Raw genomic sequence first — 21,108 nt, forward strand, 5'->3', positions numbered from 1 at the left:
TTCCTGGGGGTCACCATTGACCAGAAACTTAACTGGACCAGCCACATAAATACTGTGTCTACAGGAGAAGGTCAGAGGCTGGGTATTCTGCGACGAGTGTCTCAGATCCTGACTCCCCCAAACCTTTCACAAGGCACAAGTCAGGAGTGAGATGGAAAATAGAAACACAGAAAATAGATGCAGGAGCAGGCCATTCGGCCCTTCAAGCCTGCACCACCATTCAATATGATCATGGCTGATCATTCAACTCAGTACCGCATTCCTGCTTTCTCTCTATACCCCTTGATCCCTTTAGCCGTAAGGGCCACATCTAACTCCCTTTTGAATATATCTAACGAACTGGCCTCAACAACTTTCTGTGGTAGAGAATTCCACAGGTTCACAATTCTCTGAGTGAAGAGGTTTCTCCTCATCTCAGTCCTAAATGGCTTACCCGTAATCCTGAGACTGTGTCCCCTGGTTCTGGAGTTCCCCTACATTGGGAACATTCTTCCTGCATCTAACCTGTTCAATCCCGTCAGAATTTTATGTTTCTATGATATCCCCTCTCATTCTTCTAAATTCCAGAATATAAGCCTAGTCGATCCAGGCTTTCTTCATATGTCAGTCCTGCCATCCCAGGAATCAGTCTGGTGAACCTTCGCTGCACCCTCTCAATAGCAAGAATGTCCTTCCTCAGATTAGGAGACCAAAACTGCACACAATACTCAAGGTGTGGCCTCACCAAGGCCGTGTGCAACTGCAGTAAGACCTCCCTGCTCCTATACTCAAATCCTCTCGCTATGAAGGCCAACATTCCATTTGCCTTCTTCACTGCCTGCTGTACCTGCATGCCTACCTTCAATGACTGATGTACCATGACACCCAGGTCTCGTTGCACCTCCCCTTTTCCTAATCTGTCACCATTCAGATAATAATCTGCCTTCCCGTTTTTGCCACCAAAGTGGACAACCTCACATTTATCCACATTATACTGCATCTGCCATGCATTTGCCCATTCACCTAACCTGTCCAAGTCTCCTTGTAGCCTCCTCGCAGCTCGCACTGCCACCCAGCTTAGTGCCATCTGCAAACTTGAAGCTATTACATTCAGTTCCTTCGTCTAAATCATTAATGTATATTGTAAATAGCTGGGCTCCCAGCACTGAACCCTGCGGTAGCCCACTAGTCACCGCCTGCCACACTGAAAATGATCCTTTTATTCCCACTCTTGGCTTTCTGCCTGCCAACCAGTTCTCTATCCACATCAATACTTTACCCCCAATTCCATGTGCCTTAATTTTGCATACTAATCTCTTGTGTGGGACCTTGTCAAAAGCCTTTTGAAAGACCAAATACACCACATCCACTGGTTCTCCTTTATCCACTCTACTAGTTACATCCTCAAAAAAATCGAGAAGATTTGTCAAGCATGATTTCCCTTTCATAAATCCATGCTGACTGACTTGGACCATAGAAACACAGAGACATAGAAAATAGGTGCAGGAGTAGGCCATTCGGCCCTTCTAGCCTGCACCGCCATTCAATGAGTTCATGGCTGAACATGCAAATTCAGTACCCACTTCCTGCTTTCTCGCCATACCCCTTGATCCCCTAGTAGTAAGGACTTCATCTAACTCCCTTTTGAATATATTTAGTGAATTGGCCTCAACTACTTTCTGTGGTAGAGAATTCCACAGGTTCACCACTCTCTGGGTGAAGAAGTTTCTCCTCATCTCGGTCCTAAATGGCTTACCCCTTATCCTTAGACTATGACCCCTGGTTCTGGACTTCCCCAACATTGGGAACATTCTTCCTGCATCCAACCTGTCTAAACCCGTCAGAATTTTAAACGTTTCTATGAGGCCCCCTCTCATTCTTCTGAACTCCAGTGAATACAAGCCCAGTTGATCCAATCTTTCTTGATAGGTCAGTCCCACCATCCCGGGAATCAGTCTGGTGAACCTTCGCTGCACTCCCTCAATAGCAAGAATGTCCTTCCTCAAGTTAGGAGACCAAAACTGTACACAATACTCCAGGTGTGGCCTCACCAAGGCCCTGTACAACTGTAGCAACACCTCCCTGCCCCTGTACTCAAATCCCCTCGCTATGAAGGCCAACATGCCATTTGCTTTCTTCACCGCCTGCTGTAACTGCATGCCAACCTTCAATGACTGATGTACCATGACACCCAGGTCTCGTTGCACCTCTCCTTTTCCTAATCTGTCACCATTCAGATAATAGTCTGTCTCTCTGTTTTTACCACCAAAGTGGATAACCTCACATTTATCCACATTATACTTCATCTGCCACACATTTGCGCACTCACCTAACCTATCCAAGTCACTCTGCAGCCTCATAGCATCCTCCTCGCAGCTCACACTGCCACCCAACTTAGTGTCATCTGCAAATTTGGAGATACTACATTTAATCCCCTCGTCTAAATCATTAATGTACAATGTAAACAGCTGGGGCCCCAGCACAGAACCTTGCGGTACCCCACTAGTCACTGTCTGCCATTCTGAAAAGTACCCATTTACTCCTACTCTTTGCTTCCTGTCTGACAACCAGTTCTCAATCCACGTCAGCACACTACCCCCAATCCCATGTGCTTTAACTTTGCACATTAATCTCTTGTGTGGGACCTTGTCGAAAGCCTTCTGAAAGTCCAAATATACCACATCAACTGGTTCTCCCTTGTCCACTCTACTGGAAACATCCTCAAAAAATTCCAGAAGATTTGTCAAGCATGATTTCCCTTTCACAAATCCATGCTGACACGGACCTATCATGTCACCTCTTTCCAAATGCGCAGCTATGACATCCTTAATAATTGATTCCATCATTTTACCCACTACTGAGGTCAGGCTGACCGGTCTATAATTCCCTGTTTTCTCTCTCCCTCCTTCTTTAAAAAGTGGGGTGACATTGGCTTTCCTCCACTCAATAGGAACTGATCCAGAGTCAATGGAATGTTGGAAAATGACTCTCAATGCATCCGCTATTTCCAAGGCCACCTCCTTAAGTACTCTGGGATGCAGTCCATCAGGCCCTGGGGATTTCTCGGCCTTCAATCCCATCAATTTCCCCAACACAATTTCCCGACTAATAAGGATTTCCCTAAGTTCCTCCTCCTTACTAGAACCTCTGACCCCTTTTATATCCGGAAGGTTGTTTGTGTCCTCCTTAGTGAATACCGAACCAAAGTACTTGTTCAATTGGTCTGCCATTTCTTTGTTCCCCGTTATGACTTCCCCTGATTCTGACTGCAGGGGACCTACGTTTGTCTTTATTAACCTTTTTCTCTTTACATATCTATAGAAGGTTTTGCATTCCATTTTAATGTTCCCTGCAAGCTTCTTCTCGTACTCCATTTTCCCTGCCCCAATCAAACCCTTTGTCCTCCTCTGCTGAGTTCTAAATTTCTCCCAGTCCCCGGGTTGGCTGCTATTTCTGGCCAATTTGTATGCCACTTCCTTGGCTTTAATACTATCCCTGATTTCCCTTGATAGCCACGGTTGAGCCACCTTCCCTTTTTTATTTTTACGCCAGACAGGAATGTACAATTGTTGTATTTCATCCATGCGGTCTCTAAATGTCTGCCATTGCCCATCCACAGTCAACCCCTCAAGTATCATTCGCCAATCTATCCTAGCCAATTCACGCCTCATACCTTCAAAGTTACCCTTCTTTAAGTTCTGGACCATGGTCTCTGAATTAACTGTTTCATTCTCCATCCTAATGCAGAATTCCACCATATTATGGTCACTCTTCCCCAAGGGGCCTCGCACAACGAGATTGCTAATTAATCCTCTCTCATTACACAACATCCAGTCTAAGATGGCTTCCCCCCTAGTTGGTTCCTCGACATATTGGTCTAGAAAACCATCCCTTATGCATAGAAACATAGAAACATAGAAAATAGGTGCAGGAGTAGGTCATTTGGCCCTTCTAGCGTCCACCGCCATTCAATGAGTTCATGGCTGAACATGCAACTTCAGTACCCCATTCCTGCTTTCTCACCATACCCCTTGATCCCCCTAGTAGTAAGGACTACATCTAACTCTTTTTTGAATATATTTAGTGAATTGGCCTCAACAACTTTCTGTGGCAGAGAATTCCACAGGTTCACCACTCTCTGGGTGAAGAAATTCCTCCTCATCTCGGTCCTAAATGGCTTACCCCTTATCCTTCGACTGTGACCACAGGTTCTGGACTTCCCCAACATTGGGAACATTCTTCCTGCATCTAACCTGTCTAAACCCATCATAATTTTAAACGTTTCTATGAGGTCCCCTCTCATTCTTCTGAACTCCAGTGAATACAAGCCCAGTTGATCCAGTCTTTCTTGATAGGTCAGTCCCGCCATCCCGGGAATCAGTCTGGTGAACCTTCGCTGCACTCCCTCAATAGCAAGAATGTCCTTCCTCAGGTTAGGAGACCAAAACTGTACACAATACTCCAGGTGTGGCCTCACCAATGCCCTGTCCAACTGTAGCAACACCTCCCTGCCCCTGTACTCAAATCCCCTCGCTATGAAGGTCAACATGCCATTTGCTTTCTTAACCGCCTGCTGTACCTGCATGCCAACCTTCAATGACTGATGTACCATGACACCCAGGTCTCGTTGCACCTCCCCTTTTCCTAATCTGTCACTGTTCAGATAATAGGCTGTCTCTCTGTTTTTACCACCAAAGTGGATAACCTCACATTTATCCACATTATACTTCATCTGCCACGCATTTGCCCACTCACCTAACCTATCCAAGTCGCTCTGCAGCCTCATAGCATCCTCCTCGCAGCTCACACTGCCACCTAACTTAGTGTCATCCGCATATTTGGAGATACTACATTTAATCCCCTCGTCTAAATCATTAATGTACAGTGTAAACAGCTGGGGCCCCAGCACAGAACCTTGCGGTACCCCACTAGTCACCGCCTGCCATTCTGAAAAGTACCCATTTACTCCTACTCTTTGCTTTCTGTCTGACAACCAGTTCTCAATCCATGTCAGCACACTACTCCCAATCCCATTTGCTTTAACTTTGCATATTAATCTCTTGTGTGGGACCTTGTCGAAAGCCTTCTGAAAGTCCAAATATACCACATCAACTGGTTCTCCCTTGTCCACTCTACTGGAAACATCCTCAAAAAATTCTAGAAGATTTGTCAAGCATGATTTCCCTTTCACAAATCCATGCTGACTTGGACCTATCATGTCACCTCTTTCCAAATGCGCTGCTATGACATCCTTAATAATTGATTCCATCATCTTACCCACTACCGATGTCAGGCTTACCGGTCTATAATTCCGTGTTTTCTCTCTCCCTCCTTTTTTAAAAAGTGGGGTTATATTGGCTACCCTCCACTCAATAGGAACTGATCCAGAGTCAATAGAATGTTGGAAAATGACTCTCAATGCATCCGCTATTTCCAAGGCCACCTCCTTAAGTACTCTGGGATGCAGTCCATCAGGCCCTGGGGATTTATCAGCATTCAATCCCATTAATTTCCCCAACACAATTTCCCGACTAATAAGGATTTCCCTCAGTTCCTCCTCCTTACTAGACCCTCTAACCCCTTTTATATCCGGAAGGTTGTTAGTGTCCTTCTTAGTGAATACCGAACCAAAGTACTTGTTCAATTGGTCCGCCATTTCTTTGTTCCCCATTATGACTTCCCCTGATTCTGACTGCAGGGATCTACATTTGTCTTTACTAACCTTTTTCTCTTTACATATCTATAGAAACTTTTGCAATCCGTCTTAATGTTCCCTGCAAGCTCCTTCTCGTACTCCATTTTCCCTGCCCTAATTAAACCCTTTGTCCTCCTCTGCTGAGTTCTAAATTTCTCCCAGTCCCCGGGTTCACTGCTATTTCTGGCCAATTTGTATGCCACTTCCTTGGCTTTAATACAATCCCTGATTTCCCTTGATAGCCACGCTTGATTCACTTTCCCTTTTTTATTTTTACGCCAGACAGGAATGTACAATTGTTGTAGTTCATCCATGCGGTCTCTAAATGTCTGCCATTGCCCATCCACAGTCAACCCTTTAAGTATCATTCGCCAATCAATCCTAGCTAATTCATGCCTCATACCTTCAAAGTTACCCTTCTTTAAGTTCTGGACCATGGTCTCTGAATTAACTGTTTCATTCTCCATCCTAATGCAGAATTCCACCATATTATGGTCACTCTTCCCCAAGGGGCCTCACACAACGGTATTGCTAATTAATCCTCTCTCATTACACACCACCCAGTCCAAGATGGCCTCCCCCCTGGTTGGTTCCTCGACATATTGGTCTAGAAAACCATCCCTTATGCACTCCAGGAAATCCTCCTCTACCGTATTGCTTCCAGTTTGGCTAGCCCAATCTAAAGTCACCCATTATAACTGCTGCACCTTTATTGCATGCACCCCTAATTTCCTATTTGATGTCCTCCCCAACATCACTACTACGGTTTGGAGGTTTGTACAAAACTCCCACTAACGTTTTTTGCCCTTTGGTGTTCTGCAGCTCTACCCATATAGATTCCACATCATCCAAGCTAATGTCCTTCCTAACTATTGCATTAATCTCCTCTTTAACCAGCAATGCTACCCCACCTCCTTTTCCTTTTATTCTATCCTTCCTGAATGTTGAATAACCCTGGATGTTGAGTTCAGGGATGTTGAGCCCTGATCATCCTGGAGCCACGTCTCCGTAATCCCGATCACATCATATTTGTTAACATCTATTTGCACAGTTAATTCATCCACCTTATTACGGATACTCCTTGCATTAAGACACAAAGCCTTCAGGCTTGTTTTTTTAACACCCTTTGTCCTTTTAGAATTTTGCTGTACAGTGGCCCTTTTTGTTCTTAGCCTTGGGTTTCTCTGCCCTCCACTTTTCCTCATCTCCTTTCTGTCTTTTGCTTTTGTCTCCTTTTTGTTTCCCTCTGTCTCCATGCATTGGTTCCCATCCCCCTGCCATATTAGTTTAACTCCTCCCCAACAGCACTAGCAAACACTCCCCCTGGGACATTGGTTCCGGTCCTGCCCAGGTGCAGACCGTCCGCTTTGTACTGGTCCCACCTCCCCCAGAACTGGTTCCAATGACCCAGGAATTTGAATCCCTCCCTGCTGCACCACTGCTCAAGCCACGTATTCATCTGCGCTATCCTGCGATTCCTACTCTGACTAGCACGTGGCACTGGTAGCAATCCCGAGATTACTACTTTTGAGGTCCTACTTTTTAATTTAGCTCCTAGCTCCTTAAATTCGTTTCGTAGGACCTCATCCTTTTTTTTACCGATGACGTTGGTACCAATGTGCACCACGACAACTGGCTGTTCTCCCTCCCTTTTTAGAATGTCCTGCACCCGCTCCGAGACATCCTTGACCCTTGCACCAGGGAGGCAACATACCATCCTGGAGTCTCGGTTGCGGCCGCAGAAACGCCTATCTATTCCCCTCACAATTGAATCCCCTATCACTATCACTCTCCCACTCTTTTTCCTGCCCTCCTGTGCAACAGAGCCAGCCATGGTGCCATGAACTTGGCTGCTGCTGCCCTTCCCTGATGAGTCATCCCCCTCAACAGTACTCAAAACGGTGTATCTGTTTTGCAGGGGGATTACCGCAGGGGACCCCTGCACTACCTTCCTTGCACTGCTCTTCCTGCTGGTCTTCCATTCCCTATCTGGCTGTGGACCCTTCACCTGCGATAAGACCAACTCGCTACACGTGCTACTCACGTCATTCTCAGCATCGTGGATGCTCCAGAGTGAATCCACCCTCAGCTCCAACTCAGCAACGCGGTCCGTCAGGAGCTGGAGGCGGATACACTTCCCGCAGATGTAGTTGTCAGGGACACCGAAAGTGTCCCTGAGTTCCCACATGGTACAGGAGGAGCATATCACATGACCGAGCTCTCCTGCCATGACTTAACCCTTAGATACCCTTAAATTGACAACAACAATGTTAAAAGTTACCGACTGATATAAAAAAGAAAAAGAAAAGCTACTCACCAATCACCAGCCAATCACTTACTCCTTTGGCTGTGACGTCATCTTTTGATTTCTTTCTACTTCTTTTTTGCTTTCTCTCCCAGCTGGAGCTGTACAAGCTCCGCCTCTCTCGACACTCCCCGGATTGTCCGACTGCTGAGCCTTTATAGGCCGCTGCCTCTCGCCGACTCCCGCCTCTCTCGACACTCCCCGGACTGCCCGACTGCTGAGCCTTTATAGGCCGCTGCCTGTCGCCGACTCCCGCCTCTCTCGACACTCCCCGGACTGCCCGACTGCTGAGCCTTTATAGGCCGCTGCCTCTCGCCGACTCCCGCCTCTCTCCCCGGATTGTCCGACTGCTGAACCTTTATAGGCCGCTGCCTCTCACCGACTCCCGCCTCTCTCGACACTCCCCGGACTGCCCGACTGCTGAGCCTTTATAGGCCGCTGCCTCTCGCCGACTCCCGCCTCTCTCCCCGGATTGTCCGACTGCTGAACCTTTATAGGCCGCTGCCTCTCACCGACTCCCGCCTCTCTCGACACCTCCCGGACTGTCCGACTGCTGAGCCTTTATAGGCCGCTGCCTCTCGCCGACTCCCGCCTCTCTCGACACTCCCCGGACTGCCCGACTGCTGAGCCTTTATAGGCCGCTGCCTCTCACCGACTCCCGCCTCTCTCGACACTCCTGTCACTGCTTTCAAATGCACTGCTATTACATCTTTAATAATTGATTCCAGCATTTTCCCCACCACCGATGTCAGGCTAACCTGCTAACAGGCTAATTCCCTGTTTTCTCTCCCTCCATTTTTAAAAAGTGGGGTTACATTCGTTACCCTCCAATCCATAGGAACTGAACCAGACTCCATGGAATGTTGGAAAATGACCACCAATGCATCCACTATTTCTAGGGCCACTTCCTTAAGTACTCTGGGATGCAGATTATCAGGCCCTGGGGATTTATCGGCCTTCAATCCCTTCAATTACCCTAACACCATTTCCTGACTAATAAGGATTTCCCTCAGTTCCTCCTTCTCGCTAGACTCTCGGTCCCTTCGTATTTCCAGAAGGTTATTTGTGTCTTCCTTAGTGAAGACAGAACCAAAGTATTTGTTCAACTGGTCTACCATTTCTTTGTTCCCCATTATGAATACCCTTGATTCTGACTGCAAGGGACCCACATTTGTCTTCACTAACCTTTTTCTCTTCACATATCTGTAGAAGCTTTTGCAGTCAGTTGTTACGTTCCCTGCAAACTTACTCTCATACTCTATTTTCCCCCTGCTAATTAAACCCTTAGTCCTCCTCTGCTGAATTCTAAATTGCTCCCAGTCCTCAGGTTTGTTGCTTTTTCTGGCCAATTTATATGCCTCTTCCTTGGATTTAACACTTTCTCTAATTTCCCTTGTTAGCCACAGTTGAGCCACCTTCCCTTTTTTATTCCTTCGCCACACAGGGATGTACAATTGTTGTAGTTCATCCATGTGATATTTAAATATCTGCCATTGCTTATCCACCGCCAACCCTTTAAGTATCATTCTCCAGTCTATCCCAGCCAATTCATGTGTCGAAGTTTCATTTCTTTAAGTTCAGGACCCTAGTCTCTGAGTTAACTGTGTCACTCTCCATCCTAATGAAGAATGCTACCATATTATGGTCACTTTTCCCCAAGGGGCCCCGTACAACCAGATTGCTAATTAATCCTCTCTTGTTACACAAGACCCAGTCTAGGATGGCCTGCTCTCTAATTGTTTCCTCGACATATTGACATACTCGTGGTGGCTGGTGTGCAACGGCCACCCCACGTTAAAAGAATTCACGCACAGGAATCTTCCATCGTTTACGATGAGTACATCAGTCACCTGAGTACTCATTTTTAGTGTGGAAGCAAGTCATCCTCGACCCCAAGACTGCCTATGATGATGATGAATACTCTCCACTTGCCTAGCTGAGTGCAACTGCAACATCACTCAAGAAGCTCCACACCATAGAATACAAGAGCAGGGGGGTTTGTGCCTGAACTGTATAAAACACTAGTTAGGCCACAGCTGGAGTACTGCGTGCAGTTCTGATCGCCGTATTACAGGAAGGACGTGATTGCACTAGAGAGGGTACAGAGGAGATTTACTAGGAGGCTGCCTGGAATGGAGAATCTAAGCTATGAGGACAGATTGGATAGGCTGGGTTTGTTTTCCTTGGAACAGAGGCTGAGGGGAGGCCTCATTGAGGCGTATAAAATTATGAGGGGCCTAGATATAGTGGATAGAAAGGGTCTATTTCCCTTAGCAGAAGGGTCAACAACCAGGGGCATAAATTTAAAGTAATTGGTAGAAGGTTTAGAGGGGATATGAGGGGAAATTTCTTCATGCAGAGGGTGGTGGGGATCTGGAACTCACTGCCTGAAAGGGTGGTAGAGGCAGAAACCTTTACCACATTTAAAAAGTACTTTGATGTGCACTTGAAGTGCCGTGACCTGCAGGGTTACGGACCGAGAGCTGGAAAGTGGGATTAGGCTGGATGGCCTTTTGTTGGCTGGCGCGGACACAATGGGCTGAAATGTCCTCCTTCTGTGCTGTAAACTTCTATGATTTGATGATTCCATCCAGGACAAAGTAGCCCATTTAATCAGCCCCCCATCCACCACCTTCAACACTCACTCCCTCCACTACCGGCGCACCGTGGCTGCAGTGTGTACCATCTACAAGTTGCACTGCAGCAACTCGCCAAGGCTTTTTCAACATCTCCCAAACCCACTCCCTCCACCATCTCGAAGGACAAGGGCAGCAGGCGCATGGGAACACCACCACCTCCAAATTCCCCTCCAAATCACACACCACCCTGACTTGGAAATATATCGGCCGTACCTTCATTGTGGCTAGGTCACAATCCTGAAACTCCCTCCCTAACAGCACTGTGGGAGCACCTTCACCACACGGACTGCAGCGGTTCAAGAAGGTGGCTCACCACCACCTTCTCAAGGGCAACTGGAGAAGCTGGGGTTATTCTCCTTAGAACAAAGAAGGTTAAGCGGAGATTTGATAAACGTGTTCAAAATCATACAGGGGTTTGTTAGAGTAAATAAGGAGAAACTGTTTCCAATGGCAAGAAGGTCGGTAACCAGAGGACACGGATTTAAGGTGATTGGCAAAAGAACCAGAGGCAACATGAGGAAACATTTATTGACGCAGCGAGTTGTTGTGATCTGGAACACGCTGCCTGAAAGGGTGGTGGGAGCAGATTCAAAAGTAACTTTCAAATGGGAATTGGATAAATATTTGAAGGGGAAAGGTGTACAGGGCTGTGGGGAAAGAGCAGGGGGTGTGGGACTAATCGGATCACTCTATCACAGAGCCGGCACAGGCACGATGGGCCGAATGGCCTCCTTCTGTGCTGTATCATCCTATGAAGTAGGGGATAGGTAATATCCCGAGAATTATTTTTTTTAAAGGGTGGGGTGGAGCACACTGTAGGGGTAGAGGGACTACAGGGTCCGTCATTGTGGTACGTTCAGATGCAAGTCTATGTTACCTGATTGAGGGTCAAACATTGGCTCCCTGAATGTTCTAGGCTGGAAAATGCTGCTTTTCTTAGGCTTTAAGTGTGGCGTGTTGCTCTTTCTCCAATGTGAAATGCACGGAAAAATGCCAGAGGTTATTTCCTTGGCTTCACACCGATCCTAAACAAACACAATGCAATGAGAATAAATTGTTGAGATATGTAATTGTCCGCTGTGAATAGCTCATCAAATGAGAAAACAGCCGAGTGAAGAGATATAATCAAAAATGCAAATGCTGGAAATCTGACATCGGAACAGAAACCGCTGTAACTCTGCAGCAGGTCGAGCCGTCTCTGAGAGCAGAGAGGACAGCTGAACGTTTCAGGTGGAGGCTCCTCATCAGAAGTGGCATCACTGCACTGGAGCGTCAGCCCAGATTACATGCTCAAGTCCCAGTGTGAGACTTCGAACAACATCCCTCTCACTCAGAGTGAGTGTGTTACCGAATCAACAAAGGTGACACTTAAAGGAGGTCCTGGCTAAGCGTGGCCCTGCCAGCGCCTTGGTATATTGCACACAGCAGCAGGAGCAGCATGGGGGCCACTTCAGGGAGCAGTGCGAGCTGGTGCAGGAGGGCGATGGCAGCGAAGACCTCGCTCTGTCAAGCCCGTGTGGTGGCTGGTGTGCAACGGTCACCCTACGTTAAAAAAATCCACGCACAGGCATCTTCCACTCTTCAGAATGTAGTTCGGGATCTGGAATATTAGGTCCTTCATTGAAACACCTGTGAACTCATCCTTTTTTGGCGTGGAAGCAAGTCATCCTCGATATGAGGGACTGCCTATGATGATGATACTGCACACACGCACGCAGGTGCACAGACACCACCCCCCCCCCCCCCCCCCCCCCCTCTCCCCCAACCCCGTGGACAGACAGACACCCCCCTGCTCCACACAGATACATACAGAGAATCACAAGTGCGTGCACACATACACAGATGCATTCACAATTAGGAACTGGAATTCTGGCCAGTTTTCCACAATAAAGCTGACTGTAACTGCCAGCATTGCTCTGGCTATCAGCTCTCTCCAGGGAACACATGGTGTCTTCCCAGTCAGCATCATATCACATGATGCATTTTACCCCTGAACCCAGTGGGATGTCCTCCAATACTATCTCCAGATTCCTCGGCAATAGTTTTTAAACTTTGATTGCAACGCAGAATTGTGCTGAGAAATCGAACATTTCTTACTTCAGTTAATTCTTTAAATTCAGTAAATATATAATTGCAAGATCTGAGATCATTTGTTTCGAGGGAGAAGTTGAGCCCATGAACTATTTACAATTGCTCTTTAGCAATGAGTAGTTACTTGCAGTGTAGATAATAATGTCATTTATCAGCTGTATGTAAACGAACAGACACCTTCACAGGTAACCTGATGGAGGTCTTTAAAATCATCAATGGGTTGGACAGAGTAGATGTGGAGAGAATGTTCCCACTTGTGAGACAATCCAAAATTAGGGGCCGTAAATACAAGACAGTTACTAATAATCTACCAAAATTCCCTGGATTCTGGGGAGGTCCCAGCGGATTGGAAAACCGCAAATGTAACGCCCCTATTTAAAAAAAAGAGGCAGACAGAAAGCAGGAAACTATAGAGCGGTTAGCCTAACATCTGTCGCTGGGAAAATGCTGGAGTCCGTTATTAAGGAAGCAGTAGCAGGACATTTGGAAAAGCATAATTCAATCAAGCAGAATCAGCATGGTTTATGAAAGGGAAATTATGTTTGACAAATTTGCTGGAGTTCTTTGAGGATGTAACGAGCAGGGTGGATAAGGGGGAACCAGTGGATGTGGTGTATTTGGATTTCCAGAAGGCATTCGATAACGTGCCGCATAAAAGGTTACTGCACAAGATAAAAGTTTACGGGGCTGGGGGTAATATATTAGCATGGCTAGAGGATTGTCTAACTCACAGAAAACAGAGAGTTGGGATAAACGGGTCATTTTCCGGTTAGCAAATGGTAACTACTGGGGTGCCACAGGGATCAGTGCTGTGGCCTCAACTATTTACAATCTATATTAATGAATTAGATGAAGGAACTGAGTGTAACATAGCCAAGTTTGCTGATGATATAAAGATGTAGCAAGTTGTGAGGACGACACAAAAAATCTTCAAAGGGATATAGACAGGCTAGGTGATTGGGCAAACATTTGGCAGATGGAGTATAATGTGGGAAAGTGAGAGGATATCCACTTTGGCAGGAAAAATAAAAAAGAAAATTATTATTTAAATGGAGAGAAATTACAAAATGTTGCAGTACAGGGAGAACTGGGCATGAAACACAAAAAGTTAGTATGTAGGTACAGCAAGTAATCAGGAAGGCAAATGGAATGTTGGCCTTTATTGCAAGGGGGATGGAGTATAAAAGCAGAGAAGTCCTGCTACAACTATACAGGGTATTGGTGAGGCCACACCTGGGGTACTGCGTACAGTTTTGGTCTCCTTATTTAAGGAGGGATATACTTGCGTTGGAGGTTATTCAGAGAAGGTTCACTAGGTTGATTCCTGAGATGAAGGGGTTGACTTATGAGAAAAGGTTGCGCAGGTTGGGCCTATACTCATTGGAGTTTAGAAGAATGAGAGGTGATCTTACTGAAACATATAAGATACTGAGGGGGCTCGAAAGGGTAGATAAAGAGAGGATGTTTCTCCTCGTGGGGGAATCTAGAACTAGGGGGCATAGTTTTAGAATAAGGGGTTGCCCATTTATAACTGAGATGACGAGGAATTTCTTCTCTCAGAGGGCTGTAAATCTGTGGAATTCTCTGCCCCAGAGAGCTGTGGAGGCTGGGTCATTGAATATATTTAAGGCGGAGATAGACAGATTTTTGAGCAATAAGGGAATAAAGGGTTATGGGGAGCGGGCGGGGAAGTGGAGCTGAGTCCATGATCAGATCAGCCATGATCTTATTAAATGGCGGAGCAGGCTCGAGGGGCCAAATGGCCTACTCCTGCTCCTATTTCTTATGTTCTTAAATCCAACAGGGGAATAAGGAGACATTTCATTGTCCAGAGAGCGGTGAGAATGTGGCACTCGCTGCCACGGGAAGTGATTGAGGAGAATAGCTTTGATGGTTTCAAAGGGAAACAAGGTGATTACACAAGAGAAAAGGGAATAGAAAGATATGCTGAAAGGCTGAGATGAGGTAAATGGAATGAAATGAGTCTCGTGTGGAGTATAAACGCCAGCAGTTGGGCCGAATGGCCTGTTTCTGTGCCGTATATTTTATCAAACAGCACCAACAGAGAAACAGCTCAAGAAGTCAGATGTACCTCCAACAGCTCAAGCTGCAGTTTGTTGATGTCTACCTGTAAACCGACGGCATTGCATTGATCATCCTCAGTGCTCCCTTCGACCTGGATAATCAATAACATAAATCCATTACCTGATGTCTATTGATCAACTCCACCATTTAATACAAACACGTTAGAGGCATTTCAAAAAGCCTGAAGATTAAGACCAAACTCAATTTTGTAACTGTACCAGCTACATTAAACCGTGTAAATAAATAACATTACATCACCAACAACTCTCCGAATGAAACCCATTGCCAGAGGAGCTTGTTTCCTATCTCCACCAGCGCTGTTCACTGTGGTGCAAAATCAAAAGGGAGAGGGGCACAGATTCAAATAACTGAACAGCACTCATGGAAATGAAACTGGACTGTCCCTCACCCAGTGCCGATACACAGTCACACCCAGTGCTCTCGTGCAGTACTGAGGGAGCACTGCACTGTCGGAGGGGCAGTACTGAGGGAGCACTGCACTGTCGGAGGGGCGGTACTGAGGGAGCACTGCACTGTCGGAGGGGCGGTACTGAGGGAGCACTGCACTGTCGGGGTGGGGGGAAGCAGTACTAAGGGAGTGCTGCACTGTCGGAGGTGTCGTCTTTCCAATGAGACTTTAAACAGAGCACCCGTCTGCTCTCTCAGGTGGACGTAAGCGAACACCCGGTACTATTTCAGAGAAGAGCAGGGGAGTTATCCCTGATGTCCTGGCCAATATTTATCCCTCAACCAACGTGACTAAAACAGATCATCTGATCATTATCACATTGCTGTTTGTGGGAGCTTGCTGTGTGCAAATTGGCTGCTGCGCTTTCTACATTACAACAGTGACTACACTTCAAAGAAGTATTTCAATGGCTGTAAAGCGCTTTGGGAATCCTAAGGTCGTAAAAGGCGCTTTATACACGGTCTCATGTCATGCTCCGATACACAGACCTTTTCTTATTTTACACAGACCTTTTCTTATTTTACACAGACCTTTTCTTATTTTGATAGGATCAAAACACAAACTTCAAGTGGTACAACAATCATGAGGTACATTGCCCAGCCCTGTGTTGACTTACCCACATATTGCCATCATCCAGTACATGGATACCCTGTTCACATAACTCTCCGGCTACCTGACTACGTTGATGTTTGCGTGGGTTTAAGAAAGCTCTGCTTTAGTAAAAAACATAAAATACAGCAGCATTAGTATTTCAGCACCAGTTACTAGAATTTCCAGTATTTAAATGGATAATGGCATAATTGATTAGAGAAGCTGGCATTGTTCTCCTTCGAGCAGAAAAAGCGAGTTTCAATAGAGGTGTACAAAATTACAAAGGGTTTTGATCAAGTAAGTAAGGAGAAACTGTTTCCAGTGGCAGGAGGGTCGGTAACCAGAGGACAAAGTTGGCAAAAGCTCCAGAGGGGAGATGCGGATAATTTATTTTCACGGCGAGTTATTGTGATCTGTGATCAGTGTTGTCTGATTCGATGATTCTGATTGGACACGATGCCTCACAGAGCACACCAGAAATTGTACCGAAAGCAATGAAATGCCCGTCTTCAAACCCAAGCAAATAACAGTCACGAGCTTCAAGCAGAAAGCGTAGGAACTGGAGGAGAGCTTTCAGGACCTCACGCCTGTCCAATTAGATCATGGCTGGTCTGTAGTTCAACTCCATTATCTGCCTTGGTTCCCTACCTCTTAATACCCTTACTTAACAAAAATCTATCACAGAATCATAGAATGATAGAGCACAGAAGCAGGCCATGATTTCACAACATTCAATCCGTAAATTAGTGTCACCAATCCAAAGTGGAAGTTTTATCACTTATATAATCTGTAACCCCCTCCCCCCTACACCCCTCCCTATCTCTGTAACCCCTCCCAACCTACACCCCTCCCTATCCCTGTAACCCCCTCCCACCCTACACCCCTCCCTATCCCTGTAACCCCCTCCCACTCAACACCCCTCCCTATCTCTGTAACCCCCTCCCACCCTACACCCCTCCCTATCTCTGTAACCCCCTCCTCCTCTACACCCCTCCCTATCTCTGTAACCCCCTCCCACCCTACACCCCTCCCCTCCCTGTTGTTATGTATGTAAACATTGTAAATGTGTAAGACATGCCACCAGAGGGTGCAACTGTTGGAGGCCCAAGAGTCACCTGCACACCTCGTGCAAGGGAGTATAAAAGGTTGTCTGCCATGCTGCTTAGGCACTCTGGAGTTGTATTAAAGAGACTAAGGTCACATCAGTTTCAGCTCACAGTACTCAGTCTTGTGGAGTTCTTCCATACTTAACAATTGGCGACGAGTAACAGATTATGAACCTTCATGTACTCATGGCTGCCGTTGGTACTTTAGAGAGATCTGTAGAGGGTGATGATTGGGAAGCCTTCGTTGAGCGTCTCAACCAGTACTCCGTGGCCAATGAGCTGGATGGGACAATAAAGCGATCAAGCGCAGGGCGATTCTCCTCACCGTGTATGGGTCCACAATATATGGTCTCATCAAGAATCTGCTAGCACCAGAGAAACCAGTGGAGAAGACATATACAGAGTTGTGTACGCTGGTTCAGAACCACCTCAAACCTAAGGAGAACGTCTTAATGGCCAGGTATCGCTTCTACACGCATCACCGCTCCGAGGGCCAGGACGTGGCGAGTTATGTCGCTGACCTGAGACTCCATGCAGGAACTTGCGAATTTGCTGGATTTTTGGGGAAATGCTGCGGGACTTTTTTGTGCTTGACATCGGCCACGAGGTCATTCTTCGCAAGCTGCTGTCCGCCGAATCCCTAGACCTGAGCAAGGCCATCACGATAGCCCAGGCATTCTTATCCATGAGTAATAATACCAGACAGTTATATTCCCAGCATCGAAGCTCACCGGCAAGTACTGTGCATAAAATAATGTCGCTAGCAGGCATAACTGCATAAGGCAAGGCCTACACGCCTGCAGCTGCAAGATCGAGGATGACTCAGAGTCCGCCATCGGTCGTGAATGCCAATCCATTAGCATCATGTTGGAGCTGCGGGGTTAATCATCGAGCCCATCAATGTCGATTCAAGCGCTACGTGTGCAAAGGTTGCGGAACAATGGGGTACCTCCAGCGAATGTGCAAGAGTCCTGCAACTCACCACGTGGCAGAGTCGGCAGAGGATGATCGATCTGGCGCGGATCATGCAGAACAAACAAGAGAGGCAAACTCAACCCGAGGAAGAAGTGTTCGGGGTACACACCTTCACCACCAAGAGCCCTCCTATCATGCTGAAAGTCAAATTTAACTGTATTCCAGCATCAATGGAGTTGGACACGGGGCGAGTCAGTCAATTATTATCCAGAAGGCTTTTGAGAAACTGTGGGGCAACAAGGCACAAAGGACCAAACTGAGCCCAATTCAGACAAAGCTGTGCACCTACATCAAAGCGCTCATACCAGTCATTGGCAGTGCGGCAGTTAAGGTATCGTACGATGGAGCTGTGCACGATTTATCACTGTGGATTTTACCCGGTGATGGTCCAACGCTATTTGGCAGAAGCTGGCTGGGAAAGATTTGATGGAACTGGGACGACGTCAAAGCACTATCTTCAGTGGATGATGCCTCGTGCGCCCAAGTGCTGAGCAAGTTTCCTTCGCTATTTGAACCAGGCATCAGCAACTTCACAGGTGCCAAGGTGCAGATCCATCTAGTCCCCTATACAAGGCCTGTTCATCACAAGGTTCAAGTGGTTCCATATATGATGAGGGAGAAAGTCGAGATCGAACTGGACAGACTTCAACGAGAGGGAATCATATCACCAGTCGAGTTCAACGAGTGGCTCAGTCCGATTGTTCCGGTGTTGAAAAGCGATGGCACAGTCAGAATCTGCGGAGACTACAAGTTAACGATCAACCGAGTCTCATTACAGGACCAGTACCCGCTACCCAAGGCAGATGACCTGTTCGCAACATTAGCAGGGGGAAAGTCGTTCACCAAGGTGGACCTAACCTCCGCCTACATGACACAGGAGCTGGCCGAATCTTTGAAAAGATTGACGTGCATCAACACACAAAGGACTGTTTATATACCACAGGTGCCATAGAAACATAGAAACATAGAAAATAGGTGCAGGAGTAGGCCATTCGGCCCTTCTAGCCTGCACCGCCATTCAATGAGTTCATGGCTGAACATTCAACTTCAGTACCCCATTCCTGCTTTCTCGCCATACCCCTTGATCCCCCTAGCAGTAAGGACCTCATCTAACTCCTTTTTGAATATATTTAGTGAATTGGCCTCAACAACTTTCTGTGGTAGAGAATTCCACAGGTTCACCACTCTCTGGGTGAAGAAGTTCCTCCGCATCTCGGTCCTAAATGGCTTACCCCTTATCCTTAGACTGTGACCCCTGGTTCTGGACTTCCCCAACATTGGGAACATTCTTCCTGCATCTAACCTGTCTAACCCCGTCAGAATTTTATATGTTTCTATGAGGTCCCCTCTCATTCTTCTGAACTCCAGTGAATACAAGCCCAGTTGATCCAGTCTTTCTTGATAGGTCAGTCCCGCCATCCCGGGAATCAGTCTGGTGAACCTTCGCTGCACTCCCTCAATAGCAAGAATGTCCTTCCTCAGGTTAGGAGACCAAAACTGTACACAATACTCCAGGTGTGGCCTCACCAATGCCCTGTACAACTGTAGCAACACCTCCCTGCCCCTGTACTCAAATCCCCTTGCTATGAAGGCCAACATGCCATTTGCTTTCTTAACCGCCTGCTGCACCTGCATGCCAACCTTCAATGACTGATGTACCATGACACCCAGGTCTCTTTGCACCTCCCCTTTTCCTAATCTGTCACCATTCAGATAATAGTCTGTCTCTCTGTTTTTACCACCAAAGTGGATAACCTCACATTTATCCACATTATACTTCATCTGCCATGCATTTGCCCACTCACCTAACCTATCCAAGTCGCTCTGCAGCCTCACAGCATCCTCCTCGCAGCTCACAGTGCCACCCAACTTAGTGTCATCCGCAAATTTGGAGATACTACATTTAATCCCCTCATCTAAATCATTAATGTACAGTGTAAACAGCTGGGGCCCCAGCACAGAACCTTGCGGTACCCCACTAGTCACTGCCTGCCATTCTGAAAAGTACCCATTTACTCCTACTCTTTGCTTCCTGTCTGACAACCAGTTCTCAATCCATGTCAGTACACTACCCCCAATCCCATGTGCTCTAACTTTGCACATCAATCTCTTGTGTGGGACCTTGTCGAACGCCTTCTGAAAGTCCAAATATACCACATCAACTGGTTCTCCCTTATCCACTCTACTGGAAACATCCTCAAAAAATTCCAGAAGATTTGTCAAGCATGATTTCCCTTTCACAAATCCATGCTGACTTGGACCTATCATGTCACCTCTTTCCAAATGCACTGCTATGACATTCTTAATAATTGATTCCATCATTTTACCCACTACCGATGTCAGGCTGACCGGTCTATAATTCCCTGTTTTCTCTCTCCCTCCTTTTTTAAAAAGTGGGGTTACATTGGCTACCCTCCACTCTATAGGAACTGATCCAGAGTCAATGGAATGTTGGAAAATGACTGTCAACGCATCCACTATTTCCAAGGCCACCTCCTTAAGTACTCTGGGATGCAGTCCATCAGGCCCTGGGGATTTATCGGCCTTCAATCCCATCAATTTCCCCAACACAATTTCCCGGCTAATAAGGATTTCCCTCAATTCCTCCTCCTTACTAGACCCCCCGACCCCTTTTATAACCGGAAGGTTGTTCGTGTCCTCCTTCGTGAATACCGAACCAAAGTACTTGTTCAATTGGTCCGCCATTTCTTTGTTCCCTGTTATGACTTCCCCTGATTCTGACTGCAGGGGACCTACGTTTGTCTTTACTAACCTTTTTCTCTTTACATATCTATAGAAACTTTTGCAATCCGTCTTAATGTTCCCTGCAAGCTTCTTCTCATACTCCATTTTCCCTGCCCTAATCAAACCCTTTGTCCTCCTCTGCTGAGTTCTAAATTTCTCCCAGTCCCCAGGTTCGCTGCTATTTCTGGCCAATTTGTATGCCACTTCCTTGGCTTTAATACTATCCCTGATTTCCCTTGATAGCCACGGTTGAGCCACCTTCCCTTTTTTATTTCTATGCCAGACAGGAATGTACAATTGTTGTACATTCTTTTGGGATTCGCTCAGCTGCTGCCATCTTCCAGAGGAATATGGAGAGTCTGCTGAAATCAGTTCCACACATTGCTGTGTTTCAAGACGACATCCTGATCACCAGTCGTGACACCATC

At 46.6% G+C, this 21,108-nt stretch overlaps 1 protein-coding gene across 4 annotated transcripts in view; it reads right to left on the reverse strand.

Moving 5' to 3' along the window:
- LOC139268001 (leucine-rich repeat and IQ domain-containing protein 3-like) overlaps nt 1-21,108 on the reverse strand; it is a 71,432-nt gene that overhangs the window by 16,163 nt on the left and 34,161 nt on the right. For 2 of the 4 annotated variants that reach the window (XM_070885962.1, XM_070885965.1), the window contains exons 5-7: nt 15,880-15,976; nt 14,802-14,885; nt 11,496-11,643 (exon numbers count right to left, since the gene is read on the reverse strand). In XM_070885962.1, coding sequence (XP_070742063.1) covers nt 11,496-11,643; nt 14,802-14,885; nt 15,880-15,976 — 329 coding nt within the window. The remainder of the gene's footprint in view (nt 1-11,495; nt 11,644-14,801; nt 14,886-15,879; nt 15,977-21,108) is intronic. The other 2 variants (XM_070885963.1, XM_070885964.1) reach the window with 2 other exon arrangements.

The sequence above is a fragment of the Pristiophorus japonicus genome, chromosome 8, assembly GCF_044704955.1.
Source record: "Pristiophorus japonicus isolate sPriJap1 chromosome 8, sPriJap1.hap1, whole genome shotgun sequence".
In the NCBI taxonomy this organism is placed as follows: domain Eukaryota; kingdom Metazoa; phylum Chordata; class Chondrichthyes; family Pristiophoridae; genus Pristiophorus; species Pristiophorus japonicus.